This window comes from Apis florea, unplaced genomic scaffold, assembly GCF_048593485.1.
Source record: "Apis florea isolate Af1SG1 unplaced genomic scaffold, ASM4859348v1 contig_3078_pilon, whole genome shotgun sequence".
Taxonomy (NCBI): domain Eukaryota; kingdom Metazoa; phylum Arthropoda; class Insecta; order Hymenoptera; family Apidae; genus Apis; species Apis florea.
Window position 1 is genome coordinate 497,825 of NW_028256702.1, and position 23,326 is coordinate 521,150.

General features: G+C 25.4%; 2 protein-coding genes and 1 long non-coding RNA gene across 3 annotated transcripts; 1 reads left to right on the forward strand and 2 right to left on the reverse strand.

Annotated features, from left to right (window-relative positions):
- Window positions 1–7,567: 7,567 nt before the first annotated feature.
- Window positions 7,568–8,172, reverse strand: LOC147657558 (uncharacterized). The gene is made up of 2 exons (XR_015292206.1): window positions 8,044–8,172; window positions 7,568–7,956 (listed from the first exon to the last, which is right to left on the reverse strand). It is a non-coding gene; the product is annotated as an uncharacterized LOC147657558 (long non-coding RNA).
- Window positions 8,173–11,685: 3,513 nt separating this feature from the next.
- CPR18 (cuticular protein 18) lies at window positions 11,686–14,654 on the forward strand. Its single transcript, XM_086908352.1, has one exon. It carries the CDS (start codon window positions 12,800–12,802, stop codon window positions 13,163–13,165), a length of 366 nt encoding a protein of 121 aa, XP_086764478.1. The 5' UTR covers window positions 11,686–12,799; the 3' UTR covers window positions 13,166–14,654.
- Window positions 14,655–16,331: 1,677 nt separating this feature from the next.
- Window positions 16,332–21,288, reverse strand: CPR17 (cuticular protein 17). The gene is made up of 2 exons (XM_012491320.3): window positions 20,900–21,288; window positions 16,332–17,239 (listed from the first exon to the last, which is right to left on the reverse strand). The coding sequence occupies exons 1-2, from the start codon at window positions 20,909–20,911 to the stop codon at window positions 16,775–16,777; spliced, it is 477 nt and encodes a 158-aa protein (XP_012346774.1). The 5' UTR covers window positions 20,912–21,288; the 3' UTR covers window positions 16,332–16,774.
- Between the last annotated feature and the right edge of the window lie 2,038 nt (window positions 21,289–23,326).

The window sequence follows — 23,326 nt, forward strand, 5'->3', positions numbered from 1 at the left end:
CTGTAATTTGGCAATAAATCTTCCTTCTTGGCCCGGGAAAAAAGGAGTGGAGAGAGTCAAAGGATCACGTGCAACAGATGTAAGCCATGATGATGTCCTTTATAACCCACGGCTATTGGATTTCTTTTTCTAAGGTTACGCGAAAACGAAACGTCCAAGAAACCGGTAAACGCGGTATTTTGACGAATCGAATTTGGTAATAGGTCATCCTCTCCTGCCGTGTTTCGTCATTTTGTCGAATTTTAAAATTTGATTGCTCTCATCATGATAAACTCGATGTTTTTTTTTTTTTTTTTTGTTATCTATTATTGCACGTAGATGTATTGATTCTAATCTATTATTTTTTTCTACTTTATATATTACTCTATATATAAAATATCGTCTTTTTAAGAAACTAGTCATCGTCGATTCTTATTTGATCAACGCTTCTTTGTGAAAAAAAGAAGCGTTGTAAGACGATTGGTTGGTGAACGTTTGGGCTCGAGTGGATGCTGAGAAATATCCTTTTGAGTCATCTACCAGTTTCTGCGTATGATTGTTAGCCAATCTTTTACTGTCGGTAAGACAGACAGTTGTATTTTGGTCGCAAATAATAAAGAGGTTTTGAAAAATTTAATGTAGGAATTTTTTGTAAATTCCTATTTCAAATTATAAGACTTGTATTTTCTAAAATATTAAAATTTATAAAGAAGTTTTAGTTCCTTTAGTTTTATTTGACATTATTTGAGAAAAGATTAAAAATTATTGATCAGTTGAAATTAATTTTTTTTTTTTACACATTTATTGGTATTAAAATAATAAATTACATATTCTAATAACAATTAATAATAAGTTGAAGATATTTCAATATTTTTCAGAAGACAAGTTATTACATAATTGGAATCTTAAAAACATTTTTTGAAGTGAAAAATAAAAAAATGAAAAAGTTTATAAATCAAGTAAATGAAAATTGTTATAATTTTTTTATTATCATATTATTATAGAAATAACTTGCTTGTTAATAACATTCAATATCTAAAATAGAAAATCTTACTTTCTGATTAAAAAAAAAAAAAAAAAAACATAAAAAATAATTTCACGATATCAACAAAAATTTCAGAATAAGAAGTTTACATTATGACAATATGAATCTATTAAATTTTAACATCTGCCTCTTAGTTTTTTTAGTGTTATTAAAAGAACAATAAATCCATTTCTGTCAAATTTTATTTCAATGTTCATAGTTCTTGAAACTTTCAAATTTTTTTTCACAATAAATATGTCATAAATTATCTCGATTCGAAAACAGGAACGTAATTTTTAAAGAAACAGTGAATGGATCTCAATTTATATTATTCTCATTCCTCAATACTTAAACTTTTGTGAAAATTCTTCTGACTCTGACTTCCTTGAGAATAAAGCCTATCTGATTCTTAATTTCAATTGAAAATAATATTATACGTTACAATAATTAGAAACAAATTAAACTTTTATACGTATATGTAGAGCATATTGATATTTTTAGCAAAATATCATTTTAAACAGATGAAATTAGTTGTATAATTTTTCGTTTTTAAATATAATTTTGTGGTGTTAAATATATTTTGTAGATAAAATTATATCCAAAATTGAAAAAATTTTGGAATTTTTGGGATTGATTTCATTCCCTCAAATAGATATCTCGTCGACAAAAGCGTTGCTTCAGATATATTATATTTTATATATGTATAAATTTTTTTCATTAAAATCAGAATTTTAGGGTAAAATTACGAATACTTTTGTAACTAACTGTACATATTTGACATGCAAAAAGGATAATTGCTCGATGCCTTGTGACAATAATATTTTCCTCTTTTCCATATTTGTATCACTATTAGTATTACCAATATTATGATATACTGTTATTATCTATTTAATTTCTAAAAAACTATTTATTGGATACTTGCATAAGAGGCAATATAACACTATGCGAATTTTTCTTCCACCTTTCTTTTTAAAATTATATCTCTATCTCTCTATTTATCATATTTTTCCACCAACATCTTCGTATATCTTGTGCACAATAATAAAATTGTGCTGATAATTTAAATTATAAAAATCAATGAATTAATCCTCTACGAATAATTTCTTTCGTTAACTTATTATAATAAGATCATAACTTGATAGATAATAATAATTTTGGGACACCATTTTGAATATTACTTATATACAAAAATAATATCTTTATTACCACTCGAGTATCCCTTCTGAAACATTTCCAACACCACGCGACGATATATATAAAAAAAAAAATGAACTCGTCAAAGTGGAAAATTTACATAAATTTCGGCGAATTTCGCACACAACACGCGCCGGCACAACATATGATACATCGTACAATTCCACGAAGAGACAATCATCCTCTTCCACAGATTATATCGCAGACTTCGTTCCCAGAATTAACGCGTACGGGTGAAAATTGATAAGAGAATCGAGGAGCACAATTTCTCATACCCGTTAAGCCGTAATAAAGGCGGAGGCCGAAGGTGGATCCCCTTGAATCGTGGTGATAAATTATCATAACTCGTCGTATGCGGCTCCTTAATCGTCCGATACCACGTAACTTTCGTTGGACCGGCTGAAGGGAGAGTTCGGGCTCATCCACCTCGTGAAAGTAAAAATACTGTGCAGTATTTAGGTTAGCGAAGATGGCCACCGCGCGACGAGTTATGGTGTCTTCTTCGTGCCTTCCATCGCGTGCAGGGCCCTTCTTCTTCTACGTAAGTAAGTAAGTAAGTAAGTAAAGCCGGGAAGGATCAAAGTGCGAGGTGGCCCGAGGGCAGTTTAATTATCGGGTGTCGTAAATTGTCTCGATGAGCTTATTTATTGATGAATCGAGCTGCACGCATGTTTTTTTTAATAATTCTGTAATTCGCCCGATATAATTCACTCTGTTCAATAATATTCTTGCTCCCTCGATATAACGTTCCCATGATAATCGTACGTTTGTTAAATCTTACGACGTAAGCTTGCTTTCACCGGGATAATTAATAACAAGAGATGCAACGGGAGATGTTTTAATACAATCGGTTCGAGGAATGGGGGTGTCTGGGGTCCGTGGGAAGTAAGAAGTATCGTTTGCATTTTTTTTTTTTTTTTTTAAGAAAGACGATAATGAAAAGAGGGTGAAATTTTTTCCTTAAGGTATTGGGAATTTTGTTAATTTTGTGTTCATTGAATCGAGGAGGGAAAACTAGTTGGAAAGTGATGTGTAATTTTGATAAAAGAATTTTTTCTTTCTTGTATCGCGTTTATAGTTAAGTGATTAATTTAATATTGTTTAAATAAAATTTAAAGAACCAGATTCAAATTATTCTGATGAATTTGTTTCGAAAAACACGTAGATAAAGTTCAAATTTTGGTTTCCATGTAAAAAAGAAAGAAAGAAATTGAAAAAAATAAAATAAATTGGAGACATCCACGAAATGGAATAAAAGATCAATTATTCTATGAGAAAACGTCCATAAGACATTACTTGTAAATATATGTATTTATAAATACGATTAGAAGAATGTTATTAATACTTTTGCAAATGAAATTTTTTGTCAAGTCATGTTTATAATGTTGTGACATTTATAATGTTAATCCATATTGAATTTTAATTAATTATTTCAATTATTATCTCGTGTATTTGCGAGAAGGAACTTGTTTGAATTATGTATTTCTGTTGAAATCTTTAATTATGCGCTACTTAATATTCCAACACGGTCAAATGATTTAGAATCATCAAATTTTTATCTGCGGCAAACGAACACGTTTAACTCGTACCAATGTAATGAATATCATTCTAGAAAACCGTGATGAATGATAAATTCATTCATAAATTTTTTTCAATACATAAGTTGATCACAATAAGTGATGTTATTTAATGATAAAATTTCGAAAAAAAAATTCGAATAATAAAAATTTGTGAATAAATGAAAATTGATTGGTCCACGAATCAACGAAACATACAAATACAGATTTTTTTTTTTCACATCAATTATTTACAATCATTCATTCATTTTTTAATTGAATGAAATGAAATATCGTTTCGTTTATGCCAAAGGAGTTATGCCACAAATGTATAAATTCTCTCTGTAAACTTCATCGAATTGCAGATTCATCTCTCATAATGACGATATTATCACTACGTTATTGCTTCCTTGTAATAGCAATCGTAAATTAAAATTACAAGTTCGTTTTATCGCAATTTGCAAAAATGTAACCAAGTTATTCGTTTAATAGATAACATAAAAGTTGATGTATCCGTTCGTTCTCCGATATAAATTTGATTTTCTAAAAGATATCTCGTTATTTGTTATTATTTATTATTTGCTGTATTCATTTGTTAGAATGATTTTTATTTTTTTCGAGAAATAACTAATCAAATATTCGTAAATATCGTATTATATCTAAATGAAATGCGGAGCTTGAATTTAATGAAGCCAGTACCATCCATTAAATTTCATCGTATCGTCGAGTGATATCGATCACATTAAGGAAGAAGAAATTTTATGTAGTACACGTGTATCGAATGTTTCACGAAGATTTATAATAGAAATGTTAGAATTTCCTTATCAACTGTCATGAATAATCATAAAATATTCGGATGACCTTTTTAAAAAAAAGTGCGAAAGAAATTGTTAAAAATAAAAACTCGTAAATAACGTTATAAATTAAGATTCTTTTAAAATTATTCTTCGAGATCGTATTAATTTTCTATTGGAAAATGGAAAGATGAAAAATGCAAAAATAACACTCATCTTTCGTATCTTTTCAAATAAATTATTTCGAAACGATAGAATTTTTGAATTTTAGAACTTTCAAGAATAAATAGTTTAGATAATAAAATTACATTTATTTTTGAACAAATAAAAAAAAAAAAAGAAAACGTTTCGTATAAATCAATCAATTCTTATTTGAATAACACTTTTCAAACACCTGTAAACATTTTGCATCAACAAGAATATCGAAATTTTAATTTCTCTACAAGACTCTACAAATCTAATACACGATCGATTAACGACTCCTCTTTTGGTTATGCAGATTTTGTCCTTCGTGGGAACTATCTTTCTTTTCGTGTTCGAAGGTTTTTAAAAGTAGTAATTGCAGTAGTAGTCATAAAATTCTATTACGACGATCTGTCGCGATGAGGCAATAAATACTTTTGCGGCATCAAAATCTCGTTTCTAAATGAACCTCGTATACGTCTCGTTTTTCGGAAATCTGCATAAATCTCACGTGGAAATTTTATCGTGAATAATTACAACGGTATTATACAACATGACAATTGGATTATGAATATTTATGCAGATTGAAAATTTTTATCAACATAATCAAAGAAATGAAACTTAAATAGGGATTTATTTCACCCTTATACAAAGTGTCAGGTTGATTTTACCTGATGAAAAAAAGGAAAAAATGTAAAATTCCTTTTTTTTTTTTTCATTTAGAAATTAGATTTGTTCGAGAAAATTAAAATTCGTGAAAGATGTAATTAAATTCATTTACCTACACGATTCAGTCGAATAATATACATAAGCGATAGCTTATGAAAAAAAATATATAATTTTTTCGAAAAAATTTTTGAATTTGAAAAGTTTCCGAATATAAGTGAAATTTGATTAATTCTCGATTGGATACGAATGATTTATCGATAGGAGATTATTCTACATGCGAAAAAAAAGCAAAAAATTAATCTTATTTTGTTCAAAAAATAGTTTTTGAAAAACAGAAAAGCGAATTTAAGAATTGTAGAGCATAGATTTCTTAATTATATTCATCAATTTTTAGAAATATTCTATATTTATTTATTCTATATTTTTTGTTTATTTTCATATGTAGAATATCTATCTATTAATAGTTTATTCGTATCGTATATTATATTTGAAAAAAATTTCAAACTTGATTTCATTTTATGATGAAATCTCAAATGAAAAAATTTTATTCTATATTTTCGATTTATTTTTTCACGTAAAATTAACCTCCATCTTTTCCACATATTCATTTTGTAATATTACAATACGTATTTTATTTTAAATATTTTATATTTTGTATATTTTTGAACATTTAAATTTTCCGTAAATTCATAAAAATTGGTCTTCTATTGATAATCATCTCGAACCATGACGAAATTTTATTACACAAACCTTAGCCTTGAATAAAATGGTAATCATGAGGTAGATGATTTCTAATTATATTTTAATTACAATATCGTGTTATAAATTTATTACGAGTCAATAATAAATTTTCTGGTTGAATAATCGATTTGTAATTCAGATTTATTAATCATCTCGCAAAAATTATCTTCTACAACGAGTAAACGAAATTTTATGATCGTGAATCAGATCAAATTACTGATATTTCTTCTGACATCATAGTTGCAGCAGTTTTTTTATCTTCGAGTATTTTTAATTATCGCTGACACAATTAACTGATAAAGAGATAGAGAAGAAAATATTAGATTGCTGCAAATGAAATGGCCAAATTCTTAATAGGATTATTAATGTTTACAATTTTACTGAAAATAAAATTCAATCAAAATGATTTCAACAAATTCAATAAATCGATAAGCAAGAATAAAAAATATTATAATCAATTGATTTGTTTATTTTAATTGGCTGTTTTTACGATTATATTTATCAATTTTAATTTTTGTAACACCAATGGAAGATTGTTTCTTTTTTTTCTCAAAAATTTTATCAATGAGTTGATAGTAATTTTTTTATTCGTAATTTTAACTTTTATAATTTTAAATTTATATAAGAAACCATTCGAGTTAAAGTATAATTTATTTTTTTATAATAAAAATATATAACAAATATTATTCAACGATAGATTTAATTATATTTTTGAATGATTTTATTGATTTATTAACTAACTTAACTATTTTATTTGCAATAATTATTTAATTTTTACTTAATTTAGTTTCTTGATATTTTTATCAAATATACTTGAATCTTAAAAAAATTATCTTTATGTTATTGTAAATTTGATCAATTTATCAATAACGTATCAATAACATGGTATAACAAATAGATTTAAATATCGAATATTTTTTTGATTAAAATATTATATGCATACAGTCCCTCATAAAATTTAATTTAAGACCATTTTATTAAAATTCTGCAACATTTTTCAATAGGAAATTAGCATTCCATTTTGACAACGATTAAGATCTATTTTATTATTATATATTTTATATAAGAAAATATTATATTACACAAAATAAAAAAAATGTTTTTTGAAACAATAGGATGTAAAACAATTTTTATGGGCCTGTACGTTTCTTTTTAAATTATGTGTAAACATTTGCAAATTTAAAATATGATTTTTCTGCGTGAAATACTCGAATATATCGATATTTATATTTGACACGAGTCAGAAAACATTGAATATTGAAAGTTTTATATATATTTTTCGTTAAATAATTTAATAGATTGAAAAAAGAAAAAATCGAGTATTGTGAAAATTATATTATTTCAACGTAAGATTGTAAAAAGAATTAATAAATAAATGCAAACAGAATTGCCTTAAAATATTAAGAAAAACTGCAATCAATAAATTATTAATTTCATAAAAATTTCACATATTTATATAAAGAATTTTTTTTTTATCATATTACAAATAATTCTACAATTTGAGTAAAAGTTAAAAATAACAATTAAATAAATCACTGGAATGCTGATAAATGAAATTTTTACAATATTTTTTACAATATTAAAAGCAACTACGTATTTTTATTCACTAACTTTCCGGTTTCTGTTTCTACGTCAAGGACCACAGGCTACGAATTACGCCACTATTCCAATGATCATATATAAGATCATGCTTATGGATATTCTCTGTGATTTTTTTTTTTTCTCAAGTTCGTATGGATGATTCCCAGGAAAGATGCGAATATTCGTGCGTGGTCGAAGGTTAGAAAGTAAGGTTAAGTGTTCTCGAAAGAGACAGCTGAAAAATAAATCATTTAATATTAATATTTAAAAATAAAATTATATATAAAAAAATTATTGTACGAAATATGAATAATTACTGAACTCCATAAAATAATATAATATCAAATCCATGATAATTTTAAATTTTTTGTGAAAAAACTATTTACCATTATGCTTTTAAGTAATAAAAATTTTAGAGAAACTTGTGAATTTATTAGTTTTTATTTTTTTTTGTCTGAATTTTGTAATAATAAAATTATAAATGATATAATATTACATTGTGATAATTGTGTAATTATATACCATAAATTTTATGTTAAATATGTTTTTATATTTAATTGCAAATACATAAAATATAATATTCACTCACATTAAGTGTAATAAAATTCTTTCTGTTCCCAATTTATGTAAATAAGATTGTATAATAAGCTTTATAATATTGATAAGTTTAAGTTATTAAATCGATAAATGTGACATAAAATTTTATAAAATATAAGTTTATAAATTTTTTACTTTAAAAAATTGAATTATTAAAATTAAATTTCAATCAAAGTTTTATCGTTATAAAAATTTAATTCTTATAAAGATATAATAATAACAGAATCACGTACAAAAATATACATATAATATATTAAATATGCTGGCTTTTGTATAAAATTAAAAGTAAAGATGTATCGTTTACTTTTAAAAATATAGAAATGAATATTAAAGATGAAGCAAAAAATATAATACTTATCTTGTCTTTTGGTAATAAAATTTAAATAGATATGTCATTTGTTTTCTGAAACATAATTATAATAAAATATTGTAATTTGATTACAAAATTTATATTCTTTTTTATTATATTAATGAAGCTCGCCAAATATTGAAAAGATTATCATACTAAATGACAAGTCCAAATTCCATATTATAATTCAAATAAAAAAAAAATGATCTTACTTTAAAAAATATAAATTAAAATGAATTATATTAAACGTTAATTGTTAACTTAATTTAAAAAGCAGAATCTTTCAGAAAAAGTAAAACAAACAAGTAAAACACTTTCACGATTTGCGATAATTTGCAATAATTTTCTTATTTTAAACAAAAATTATTTTTATCTTGTAATTATTTCTAAAATTTCTACTTTTTTTTTTTTTTTTTTTTTTTTTTACATATATTCGATTAAACTAAATTCATACCAATTTTAGTTTAAATTCGAAAATACACTACAATAATCATTTATCAATGATAATCGTTTAATTTTTGAATACTCGATAATTCCCTTAATAAATTATCAATATTTCCGTCAAGAGTTTAAAACTAAAATTGATAAAAAATTGAAATTGATAAAAATCAGTTGTACAGAGAATGTAAAAAAAAAAAAAAAAAAATGACGAGAATTCTCTTTCATTCAAATTCAAACGATCAAGCTGCAATTCGCATATACACACACCAATTGAATTTGGCAGTTTAAATATATTGCGAACATCTTCGAGATTAAAAGTTTCCCGTGTTACAAATTCTTACGCGTTACGTGCTTTAAAATATCGGAACATTACGCTCTCAGATCTCTTATATAACGTTACGCAAGTACGCGAATGTATACCGGATTTTACACCTGCGGGATGACATTTGCCCGTAAACGAAGATGCGTGTCGGAGAATTTACGAGATCAAATTGATTTTATAACAACTTTTAATTTATAAATTGATTTCACTCTCGCCGATTAATCATAATAATAACACGTTTGACACAAGGAAAGGAGGATGTTAAAAAAAAAAAAAAAAGAAAAAAAAAATATGATTATAATTTTGGTAGCTCTTGACAATTAAAATATCGATGAGGCAATTAGTTGTAAAAGTCACAAATACGTGTGATAAATGTGATGAGAAAGTTATTTATTAAAAAGAGAATGAAGTAGAAAGTGAAAAAAAATTGTTGGGACGAAACATCACTTTATAGATAAAAAAAATTGATTATTTGTATCATTTTATATTTTAAAAGAATTATTAATAAAAATGAAATTGAATAACAACACTCGTGGGAAATAAAGGTAATTTGTATTATAATTTATTTATACATGTATAACGTAATCTTTATCGCTTTTTACGGGTGTTCATTAATATTTTTATCACTTCCTTTTTTTACGTGCAACATAAATTTTGATTCTTATCTATAAAACAACGTATTTCTTTTTTGTATTTCATACACTTGTTTTAAAATTATGACCATTTCAAATAAATGACCCCTAATTATACACTTTCTACTACATTATCCATTCTTTTTTTAACAACTTTTTCATCACATTAATAAATAATTATTATATTTCCTTGGAATTATTACTTTATATAACAATTCGTACAATAGAATTTAATTATTACAATTCCTTTTAAATTTATAACGAATAATGATTTATTTTACGTGCCAAAGGTTATTCAAATTTCGATCATTTTTTAAAATTCTCCTCTCGCTAGCCCGATATGAAATTCGATTTAAAATTTCAGTCGGAATACACATCGAGGACTCACCTTTCCTTATCGACCTTTCCAAATTAATATATTAAGATATTTGTCATCGTCTATTATGCATATCCTAAACAAGAAGACATTGAAAAAATGCAAAGGATAGAAGATGTATCTCACAACTTTCGAGCACTTTGTCATTCCATGTGTCTCGATCATCTGCAAAATTTGAAGGTGTCCTGTTCACAGAGTGGGAGATAAAGGGATGGAGGGGGATTAAATAAGGCAACAGCTTGGCAGAAATTCGCCGAATGTTCGGCTGATGGATATATAAAGGGATCCTGTGTCCCATCATACAAGTCAGTGTAGCGAGGACCTCTTGCGGAAGAATCACAATTCCTTTTTCAGACTTTATAGATAAAGAATCAAGATGAACAAGCTGGTGAGTTGTAACAGTGTCGGTGCATGATGTTCGATATATTTTGGGATATTGAATATATATATATTTCTCAATGGGGATATATGGGAATTTAAAAATCGATATTATGTCGTAACACGACATATTGGTAATGTAAGATGATTGTGTAATATAAGATGATTGGATTCAAGATATTGATTCAAAAATATTGAAGAAATAATGATCGTATAAAGTGAAAATATATTAATTGTTTAAATTATACGATTACTTTTAATTTATTTAGTTTTATAAATTTATTAAGGAAGTAGTAATCAATAATCTAGTTGGAATTTCTTCATCCAAAATTGTCTGTGTAATAATAAAAAGATTTATTGAGAAATTATATTACTGCATATAAATTTATAAAATTATGAAATGAATGAAAGTAATTTTTAAACGATTTGCTGAATCATAAACATAAACTTGATAAAATTTATACTTTAATAGTTCAAATATTATTATTTAAGATAATTTTTATTTGTAAATGAATTTTAATCTTTATATTTGCTTCTATTGTAATAGAATATTTCTCTGAAATTTTTCGTTCAGAATTTTATTAATCTCGTAAGTGGAATATAAAAATATTTGATTTTTTCTTTATTCAAGGAAATATATGATAAAATTTATTTTTCAAAGAAACCTAATTAATAAATTAATTTTTTATGATTTAAAAAAAATATATAAAGTTTGTGAATTGTATTCATTTTTAAAAATATATTTTAGTATTATTTATATTTTTAATATTTGACATAAAATTAATTATTTTCTATTATAAAATTTATATGCATATAATTCAATCTATTTTATATAAAAATTTAATTCATAAAAATTAAAGATATTTTGTAAATTAGTTTTTTAATTAACACGTATACAGAAGTTTAATTAAAATTATTTTTTTCAGTGTAAAATTAAAAATTTAATTATCATTATTCTAATCAAAATATATATGATATATTTAATCCAAAAATTATAAATTATTTTCATTTTTCTTGGAAGAAACTTTCAAGCAATATTATGTATTATTCGGAATGTAGCCCACAGGTTCTTTAAAATCTAAAACTCTGAAATTCATACATATTCCTCTAGTTAAATAACTTTTGGCATTCTAGTAACTATATTGCTCGATATTTTGAAAAATTAAAAAGTTTTTAGAAAACAATTTTCTATTTATTATAATAATATTTTAATTTTCTTTTTTTTTTTCAAAAACTTAAACGTCAAGTAAAATGCTAAAAATACCTTTTTTTTTTCATTTCAATGTTTTATATTTGTAATTAAAAAAATTATACTAATTAATAAAATTTGATATAATTTCAATCATTTGATATGATTCAAAAATTTTTATAAATTTTACTATTTTAAGTTTATTTGACTCCTTATCAGAATAATTTAAGTTTCCAAAAATTGTTTGTAGAAAGAAACTATCTTTAATTACTTTGTTTTTCAATATAAAAAATTCTTTGAATAATTCATTTTTAAAAATGAACATTCAAATCAATTGTCATGCAATATTTTTCCTCGAAGTTGCAAAAATTTAAATATAAATTTTTCGATCAAAATTTAATGATCTAATTCTTAATTATACGATACTGCAATTTCAATATATCTTTCTACACATACTTAAGTATGAAAAAAAACATATTGAATTCAATATGTAATAATTCATAATTACGTTTATATAAAAAGTATATAAAAATAAATATAACTTTTGATTACAATCACCATCAATAAATAACGAAACGTAATTGCCGTCTATCAAACGATTCTCAGATATCGAAAACTTTTAATACTTTTTAAAAATTACCAAATATATCTTTTGCGACTAACCCCCAAAAAAAGCTTTATAAATATCTCCTAATTTTCTAGAAACAATTTCACCTATCTAACCTACCCTTTAACAAAAAAATAATAAACAAACACTCGTGTTACAGATTATCGTACTCTGCGCCCTCGCTTCCATGACAACCGCCGCCTCCTTAGCCGGATACACCACCCCCATTCCCATTCTGAGACAGAGCTTGGACGGTCCAAATCCAGATGGAAGTTACAGTTACAGCTACGAGACGGCGAATGGCATCCAGGCGCAGGAAATCGGATACGTTAACTATGTGGGCACCCAGACTGAGGCACGTGCGGTCCAACAGGCCCAGGGTAGTTACACCTTCACCGCGCCGAACGGTGAAGTTGTCCAAGTGAACTACGTGGCTAACGAGAACGGATTCCAACCCCAGGGTAGTCACATCCCCCAAACACCACCGGCCATCCTCAAGGCGCTCGAGTACAACGCAGCTCACCCAGAGCAGAATAACTACGGCGCGCAATGAAACGAGACGAGCGGGTGAATAGGATCGGTCTCGAGGCTCCTCGACGATTGCTGCAATATTTGAACCAAAGTTTGGGAAAAAGGGAAATCGAACGTTTCGAAAGGATTTGCTCGATTGCGCGCCCTCCTGAAAAGAAGAGGAATTCGAGGAGATTTGAGACTCGATCCCCACGCTATTCTTTTTCTTTTTTTTTAATCTACGACTTATTATATTATGTTCCTTAGATTTCTTATTTTTTTACATGGAGAAATTGTGAAACAACGCAGAGAATTATTGTAAATAAATTGTACATTCGAACTTTTATCACTTGCTTTGTTGAAGAATTATTAAGAAATGTTTCGACATATGCGTGAATCTAATTTTTGTTAACAGTTAAGTTAAACTAAGTTTTAATTTTTAATTGATCGAATTGCCGATGTGCGCAAGGATTATTTGAAGATATAGCTTTAGTGTAGATATCCTGAATGCTACGGATATGAATATTTATGAAATATCGATCGATAAAAGATAGAACGTTTTTCGAATTGAATTAATACAAGAAGCTTAATATAATAATAATATTGTAATGTACTATATTATTGTCATTATAATTAGTTTTGTAGAATCAAGAAATAATTTTTGAAATTTTGTTCAATTCTTGAGTTATTTTAAATAGCCGTGTAAAAGTTTCTTACATAAATATTTATTCTTATGAGTAATTATTTGATAATATATCACTGAAAGAATAATGGCAAAATTGCAATAAAAAAATATTTCACGGAATGAAAAAAAAATCAATTTTACTTATTGTTGTAGTTTAAACTTAATTAAGTAAACATAATAATATAAAATATATAATTGTTGAAAGCAAAGTAATTCTAATCATAATTTAATTATTTCCGACAATACATTAAATTGTTATTATGATATCATAATTAAAATATCATTAAATTAAAAAACAAAAAAATAATTTGTTAAAATGAAGTAAAGAAAAAGTTATTATATTGAAAGTATTTCTGAGATCAATATTTAATTAAAAATTTACAATTTTGCTTAAACTGAGATTATAATAAATGAAAATTTTTCTAACGAATAATTTAGAAATGTTTATAGAAAAACACGTATAAAGAAAATGTATATATGCAATAATTTGTTTGTTTAATTTTTTGTTCGTTAGAAAACGCATTTACCATAACATAAACTCATTATTCTTTCGGAATGATGATATAAAATATCTCTTTTCCTTCGTGTAAGCCATAAGTTAAAAAATTCTTTGCGAATATAAAATAAAAAATTATTTAAATGATTATTATATTTATCAAATTAATTAATTAATTAGCAAAATGCATAGAAAGACTATTCGATTAATTATGAAAATTATTCTAATATATGAAATTAATATATTTATTTTAATATAAAAGGTACTTCATATTAATATCTCAAAATTTGTTTTCCTTCATTCGACAATTAAAACTAAAATAATATTTCTTTACAATAAATAATTTATTATTCTATCAAGATGAAAAGTTTTAAAAGTTATTGATGTATATTTTATAAGTAATTATATATGAAAATACTTTTAAATTGTATTATATTTTAATCTTTTATAATTTTACTTGCAAATGTTAACAATATTTAAAGGTCTGTTTTTGTATTCTAATGCTTTAATATTCTAAATTATTAAAATTATAGTATTAAAAATGCATATTTATTCTGGACATAAATTTGACTCTAATCAGATCATTTTTATAAAATGACTTATTAGTAGCAATACTTATTTCATTATCTATTTTTATATAAAATATTACATGAATGTAATTATTATTATACAAAAATCAAATTATTTATTTTAATGTATCAAACTATATTATTTAAAGTACATAAACCGTTATGCATTTATAATTAAAGCAATTAAAACTTTTAAAAAATACTGACTCTTGTTTTTACTTTAATAAATCACACTTAAACTTAATTGGTAATTACTTTGTAGAAGAAGTATTTTTTTTAAGCAAAGTTAAATGTGTTTTAAACGTATTAATTAAAACGTATTTAAATTAATTATTTTTAAAATTCGATTAAAGAAAGTATTAAAATAAATTTATATATGCTAAACAATTAAAATTTCTTATCTTAATTTCATTATCCTTAATACCGTATATAATTTAAATAATAATATCTTTTACAATTTATCAATATATTTCATATAATGATTCATTTCATATAATAGATAGAAATAAATCAACATAATTCTGGTATATGACACAATATCTATATAAGAAATATAACTTGAAATATCTTCTAATGAATTGATCTTTTCATAAAAAATAGAATTAAGCAAAAATAATAAAAAACAATTTATTTAAAAAAATAATTTGAAGTTTAATTTTAATTTTTTAATGCAAATATATTACTCAATATTTTCTTTCACTATTTGAATTGAAATTTCAACAAAATTTGAATATATTTATAATACATACAATAAGTAATTATAAGATAAAATGTAATTAATGTTGATTAATTTTTAAAATAATTAAAAACATTTAATAAAATTAAATTTTTTTAAATTTTTCTCTTTCTTTTTATTCATAAAATAGTTAAAAAAAGAATAATTAACATTTTCCTTTTTTTATATATAAAATGACTAAGAAAAAAGTAATTAACAATTAAACATCACAGAAATAGTAATTCATTCAAATACTGTCCGAGTCACGCGATGTTAATACAAAGATATATATCATTATTTATTTGCAAAATTAATTTATCTATGTCCAAGAATTGTTTTTTGCATATAAAAATTCTTTTCTATGAAATGGGAAAGTATTCATTTCTATTTTATTACATTACGACAATTGACTTGAAAAAAAAATGAAACCTTTTCTTGATATTAAATGCATATTTGCCAATTAATAAACATTATTTGATAAGGAAAGGAAAACGATTATAAATATTTGGCTTTTTATAAATTACAATAGAGGAGAGAAGAAAAAAAAAATAATCAGAAAAATCGATTATAAAAATAAAAAAAAAAAAACAAAAATTATACAAAATTATATAATAATTTTTTTCTAAATGTATTTATGAGATCATAATAAAATATATCAATTATTATATCTTCTAACTTTCTCGAATAAAAAAGAATCAATATGAACGTTCGTCGACCAAACGAGTCAAATTCGTACCAAATAAATTTTCTATGAAAATATAAATTTTATTTTGTACATTGTAAAAAAAAAAAAAAACTAACATAAAAACTTGTATCTAACAGATATTCCCTCCTTAAGTAAAATTTTTCATCTAACATTTCCTTATTTTTCAACATACATTCAAATGTTCGAAATATTTTCATTTAACCAAAATATAGAAAACCTTATATACATTTCGTAAAGATTTAAAATTATTTTTTTGCTTTAACCAACGTTTTCTAACAAATACAACACATCACAACGCAATTATTAATAATTCTCACGTATATGTCAGATAAGTCAACCTAACCTAAAAGTTTTCGCAAACTTAACCTAAAAACCTCGCGATATTTCGAGACGGAAATATTAACTTACAATTACATAGAAATGTTAGACAAGATATTACGACTAAGGAGGTATTCTAACGAGTCACGATCACGACGAGCAATCAGTTTCGTTGATTCGTCCGTGGCGGTTTGTATTGCCGATTAGTGCTTGCTGGAACAGCGTTTTGTTGGCTTGGCGAGTCTTTGCCAGCCTCCTCGGGTTCCGGGGTCGAGGGTTGTTTCGCTATCCAGTCGAGGGCCCTCTGAATGGCTGGCGGTATTGGGGGTGGTGTTGGCACGTGAGTACCGGCAACTTGAGTGCCGAATTCGTCGGCCGTCCAGCTAATCGCTATCGGTGTGCCATCTGGGGCGTTGTACTGCACGGAGCCTTGGATCAGCTGAGTTTCGGACGGCGTGCCGGCATACTTTCGACTTCCGGTCTCCGTTTGCACGATACCACCCTCGGTCTCGTACGTGAACGAGTAGTGGCCACGATTGTCGCCTAGGTTCCGGTTCTCGCTTATGATCTTTTCCGGTTGCCGGAAATATTCTTGGCAGTGAGCCGTTGCGACAAGAACGAGGAAGATCTGAAAGACGATGTTGGATGTATTTCAAGCGAAAGATATGGGGAATAATCGTTGAGATAAATTTGGTGAGATGATATTTGAAAAGTAGGCAAGAGATAAAAGAAATAATGAAATGATGTTTATACTGTGGTGATAAATTATGTATTCGTGGAAAATGTTGATTTGAAATTATTGATTCAATTATTAATTGAAATGACGATTTTGTAAGATGTGTTGTAAAATATTTTTATTGATAATTGCAAATAATTAATTTAGAATGTCAAGGGAGATTCCACTTATTTCACAAAATATTTTAAGTTTATATTAAAAGAATATAAGCCGTTATATTGATTATTTTAATTAATGAAAAGGAAACAACGTATATTGAATTTCTAAGTGGAATTTACTTACCAAATTTAGAAATTTAAATTATAATCTCTTCATTTAAACTTTAAACGTGATTTTTTCAAAATCTTATTTTTCAAATTGGTAATTCTGTAATTAATTAATTAATCAATTTTAAAAATTTATTAGTTATATATTTCTCTAAAGAGAATCATATTTTTAATCTTTATTTTACTTTTTATTTATTGTATTCTTGTAATTAATATAAAGTAAAAAAACTAATTTTCATTTGAAATTACAACTTGCTTATATAATGCTATTTTTATAATTTTTAATAATTTTTGCATAAATAATACTATAGTGCAAATTATTTAACTTTATGAAACTTCTTTGAAATAATAATTGATAAACTATATTGTTGAAAATAATAACAAAAACTGCACGCTATTTCATACAACAATAAAAGATAAACAAAAAAAAAATCTTTTTTCATATATTCTTTTTATAAATGACCCTTTGCGGCACGCTTTTTATATTTGGTACCATTTTATTAACGTTTGATTAGTTAAAGAACGTGTTAAACATGTCTAATATGCCAATGTTATTTTGATAGGGACTGTCTAGACAAGTAGGTAGTTAATAGTATGATTAGAGAGAGTTATGATTACCATGTCAGTGATTGATGTAAGCAGCTAATGTAACTTACATCATACGTAATGGCTTCTTAAGAAAAATATACGATATGACGAACCATTGGAGTAAACCAGTGAAATAATAATTTTTTTCTTTCTTTTTTTTTTTTTTAATACTTAAAATTTCGATTATACACGAAAATATTTTTTTCGTTGTATAACATATCTATTCATATTTTTACGATGATGTTTATGATTACATTATACGATGAAATGAACGTTAATGATTTCTAAATTTTTTTAAATATAAATATTTCCCTCAGAATTAGTTTCTAATATTAGCTATTAGAATTCTTTTATGATCAATGAAATAATCAATTTTTAAATATAAATTCTGAATATAAATTATATATTTTTACTTTCTATTGTTTATTTCATTCACAATTGAATCAGGAATGTTAGTTTATATTTTCATATAAAATAAATAAATGGTATTACTACAGATACAAGATTTTTCAAATTAATCAAATCTTGTGTATAAGTATTTATATATTATAATAACATTAAAATTCTAATTAATTAAAATTCTAAGTAACAAGTAAAAACAATTCAGATTAAATATATAATTCTTATTTTATTGCAAAATATTATATAAAAACATTAGAAAGTCTATAATAAAATATACATATATATATTATATTAATGCTTTAATCAATAGATTCTTCATTTATTTAAAATCTTGTAATCTACTTCTTCAATTCTTCAAATTAATATACATATATTAATTTTTCAATCATCTTTTCGTCGTTTTTAAATTGATTCTAACTAAAATTTAGTTTTAAAAAAATAAATACTTCTATGTTTTAATCTTCATCGTGCCTGTCCTGTAAATCTGCTGAGATACCTTTCCCCGTGAAAGGTCAGGGCAAGACGAATGTATTAGAAGGTAGGTCAGAATACTCATTATGATTGCAAGCGGTAAAAGGGATAAAGGGGAAAAACCTGACTCTAATGTTGTTCCATGTAATCAATAAAAATATATCCAACCAAGCAGTTAATAATTAATACGTAATTTTTTTCTAGAATTCATTATTTTTCTTGAAAAACTTTATTAATATTTTTTCATGGTTTTATTTTTTGTTAATTCATTAAATTTGTTAATGTATGATGCATATTGATCGAAAATTTATTGGTCAAGTTTTATATTAGAATTATGTTAAACAAAAATTTTAATACTTTCTCCTCGTGAAAGTGTATTTAATTTGAATAATTTTGTTATAAATTTCATGTTATTATATTTATCATTACAACTTTTTTATGTATTTTTTTTATGCACAATTAAAGCTGTTTCCATAAATTTTTAAATCGTATATGATGAATAATATATATTTTAGATCAAAGTATTAAATAATTTAGTGATATTATAATTATTGCACATACTAATAAATATTTATAAGTTTTTATTATACATATCGTTAATATAGGAAATCGTTGCAAATCAAAAAAAAAAAAAATTAATAAAATAATTTAAATAATGAAAAAAAGATAAATTAATAATCCGTGTATTTTATATATATTGAATTAGAGAATTTTATATAATTTATATCTTTTAAAAAATTAAAATTAATAAATTTAAAATTCTTTATATATTTTATGATCAAAATTATATTTTTCAATGTTTTTTTTTTATAATAATTTCTTCTAATAATAATCAAAATGTAACGTAGAAAATTTTTTTAAACAAATTCAATAATGAATTTCATAAAAATTTACATTACTTAATTGAGTGAATTCTATTAATTATATTTTAAATTATAATTAAAAATATATAACATCAATATTTTCCATTATAATATGATATTATACGAATGATAATAACTTATAAATAATAATTTTTCTCGTTTTCATATCATAATTATAATTCAAATAAAAAAATAATCAATTAAATTAACGTTATTTATTGCAAATTACTTTCATTTCCAATAAACATCAAGAAATTTTATCAATCATAAAAATACAAATCACTATAAATACAAATGAGCAATATTTTCCATTACTACAAAAATAAACCAGAAAATCAAGTTTAAACGACTGATTCAATGCCACTGACCCGACTTACCCTTATCACGTCATCATAATTAATCATTCCTATTTAGATTTCGATCGTAAATCATCGTGTTTTTCAAAAGAGGACAAAAGTTAAAAAAAAAAAAAAAATCCTAAATCTTCCATTAAACACATACCAATAATTCACCGCATGCGTGATTGAAAATTTCCTATTCCACGGCGATTGGCTTGTACGATCGCGTCATAAATTTTTTCAAAAAAAAAAAAAAAAAAAAATTTCATTTTCCACACATCTGATTTTTCCTTCTATAAATATATTCATAACAACCATTTTTTGGGGGAGATATATCACAATTCTACTAAACTGTTCTCCTAAAATTAACATCCATCACCGAGAGAACATCCACCAATTTGATTTTCAACAAACAAACATTGATTGAACATGTTAACACTTTATCTACACGCACGCTGACTTACTCACTCACTCTCTCGATCAAATCGATTAATAGGCCATTGTTCGATAAGCAACAGGCATTAGCAATAAGCTTACCAACAGACAAAGTGTTAAGATCAAAAGAGAAGGAAAGAGGAAGGGCGCAGATGGCCGAAACGTGCAAAAAGAGAAGGAACTACTTACCAAGGAGCGCATATTGCCGAAAACTACACAGCGGTGTACACGTGCTCTCTCCCAACACGAGAAAATAACGTGTGTGCGTGTGCGTGCGTGAAGAGATAAAGAAGGCGTACGTCACATATAGAGCGGCCGATGGTTGCTGGCGTAAAGTTCGTGAGCAACTCTTGGACCGTTGGAGGAACAGCCGACCTTTATACCGGCGAGTCTACACAAGCCAGTTGCCAGCCTTTACATAACCCGAGAAAGTTTATTTCGGGATAGCCACGTCTCGCTCTAGAGCACTTCTAACCGCCGGACGATCCACACCCCCGACACGAAAAAAGGAGCAGAGATGATCGATCCTTCGATCGTGCATGCGCGCAGCTTTATAACGAGATTTCACTGACCACGACACGCCGATGTCGTCCGTCCCGGCTTTTCCCCATCCAACATCCAATAGAGAAAGAGAGAGAGAGAGAGAAAGAGAAAGAGAGAGAGAGAGAGAGAGAGAGAGAGAGAGAGGAGTTTGCGTAATCTTTCACTTGCGTAATTATGGCGAATGTGTAGGTACCGATGTCGTCTCCTTTTCGGCGAATTCGAACAATGCAACTGGGATGAACGCGATCGATCCTTTGAAATGAGACTGGCATCTTTGATTTCGAGGATCAATTATTGATCCAACCTCGCAGGTGGAATTCCGCTCTATAAATTACTGTATGTACGTAAAGTTTATTAAACTATTGTAGTAATAATGTAAATTGTAATTCATAAAATTAAAATATTTGTTTTAAATTTGACAGTTTCTGATTTGATGTAATATAAATTATTCAATAATATTAGATATTGTTTAACGAATTAATTATTAAATAGATATAAACGATTAATTTTATAAAAATATTCATTTTTTTTTTATTCTTAGACGTATTATTAAATGTCTAGTAATTTATGGGAATGCATGCATCGAGAAATGATATCAGCCCAATGGCACTTGCGACGCAAAAAATTCACGTGATTTTAAAATGATCGAGCTATTGTTAATAGTCGGATGTTAATATCTATGGTTATTTAATCTGTCACCGTAGATAATGGAAAAGAAAGAGAACTTTTTTCCATTATATAAAACACGCATCGTCGATGCTAATATTTTAATACAATGAACAGATTTTATGTAAACTTGGCGTCAACTAAAAATATATTCAGGCGTGACAATTCCTCGAATTAGCATCAATATCCTTAATAAAATTTTTATGAATAAATTCATGAAGCATTTAAGAATGCCGATGGAGATAAAGATCGAATGCACTCAAAAAAAAAAGAAATTTCGTAAATCTGTATGTGGGCTTTAATGTCAAATGCAAACGAACCTTTTAAACTGCAGTTTGAGAGAATCTTAACTCGTTATTTCTTATAATCTAAGGTGCAGTGATGTTTATCGTGAACGACGTAACAAACAAATTTCTAATCTAGGTCAATGCTATGTTTTACCATCATTAAATTCTCTTCTTCTCTAATGTAATTTACATTTCATTGTGATTTATTGACATTCTTAAGAATATCAAATATATTCAAAAGCTAAAGAAATGATTAAAAAGACAATTATAATTCTATATGTCGTAATTTAATTTTAAGTTGTGAAAAAAAAATTCATTGACATTAATGGTTAAAAAGTTAATAACTCTACTTCTTTTTGAAAATCTACAGATTTCATTTGCAATAAATTAATATGTTTGTATAAATATATATAAAATATAAATGTTTGTATAAAATAAAAATTCAAAATTAATTAAATTTCGTTTTCTTTAGATTGATAGAAATAAACTCTTTATTTTATTATATGGAAGCAAATAATAAATATTAATAAATGATATCATTCTGTTTAATTCCTTTTTTAAATTGTTTTTACATGTTATTTTTTTTAAATAAAAAATAATCTCTTATTTTTCAATATTTTCATGCTTTTTATCAAGTATAATTTTGAAGAAAAGAAAAAATTGAAATTAAATTATACTTACAAATCATTTCAATTTCTAATATTATAAGTTTCCTATATCACTTTTGTTACATTAATTTTCATTAAAAATAAAAATTTCTAACAATCTTCTAAAACAAGATTAAAAAAAATATCACATAAAATCAATCACGATTAAGTTAAAAATTTCATAAATATAAACAATAACTGTGATAGAAATAAAAACAAGAAAAAATTATTAATTAATAATTTTACAAATTAATCCAATATCCTCGAATAAGAGGATATAAAGAACGAAGAAATAGCTACGATTGTTTTATCTTGATCGAAAAGTGCTAGAATCTGCACAAAACGGATTGTTTAGTCGATCGTAAAACACGCTGAGCTCACATTATCGAGTTGCAAGTAAGCAAGAAATGTTACATTCAATTGTACCCGTTATTTATCATGAGGATAATGACATCGACATCTTAAACACCAGT

What these genes read in the sequence shown, in the direction of transcription:
- CPR18 (XM_086908352.1), top strand. Translation starts at nt 12,800, where the DNA reads ATGACAACCGCCGCCTCCTTAGCCGGATACACCACCCCCATTCCCATT.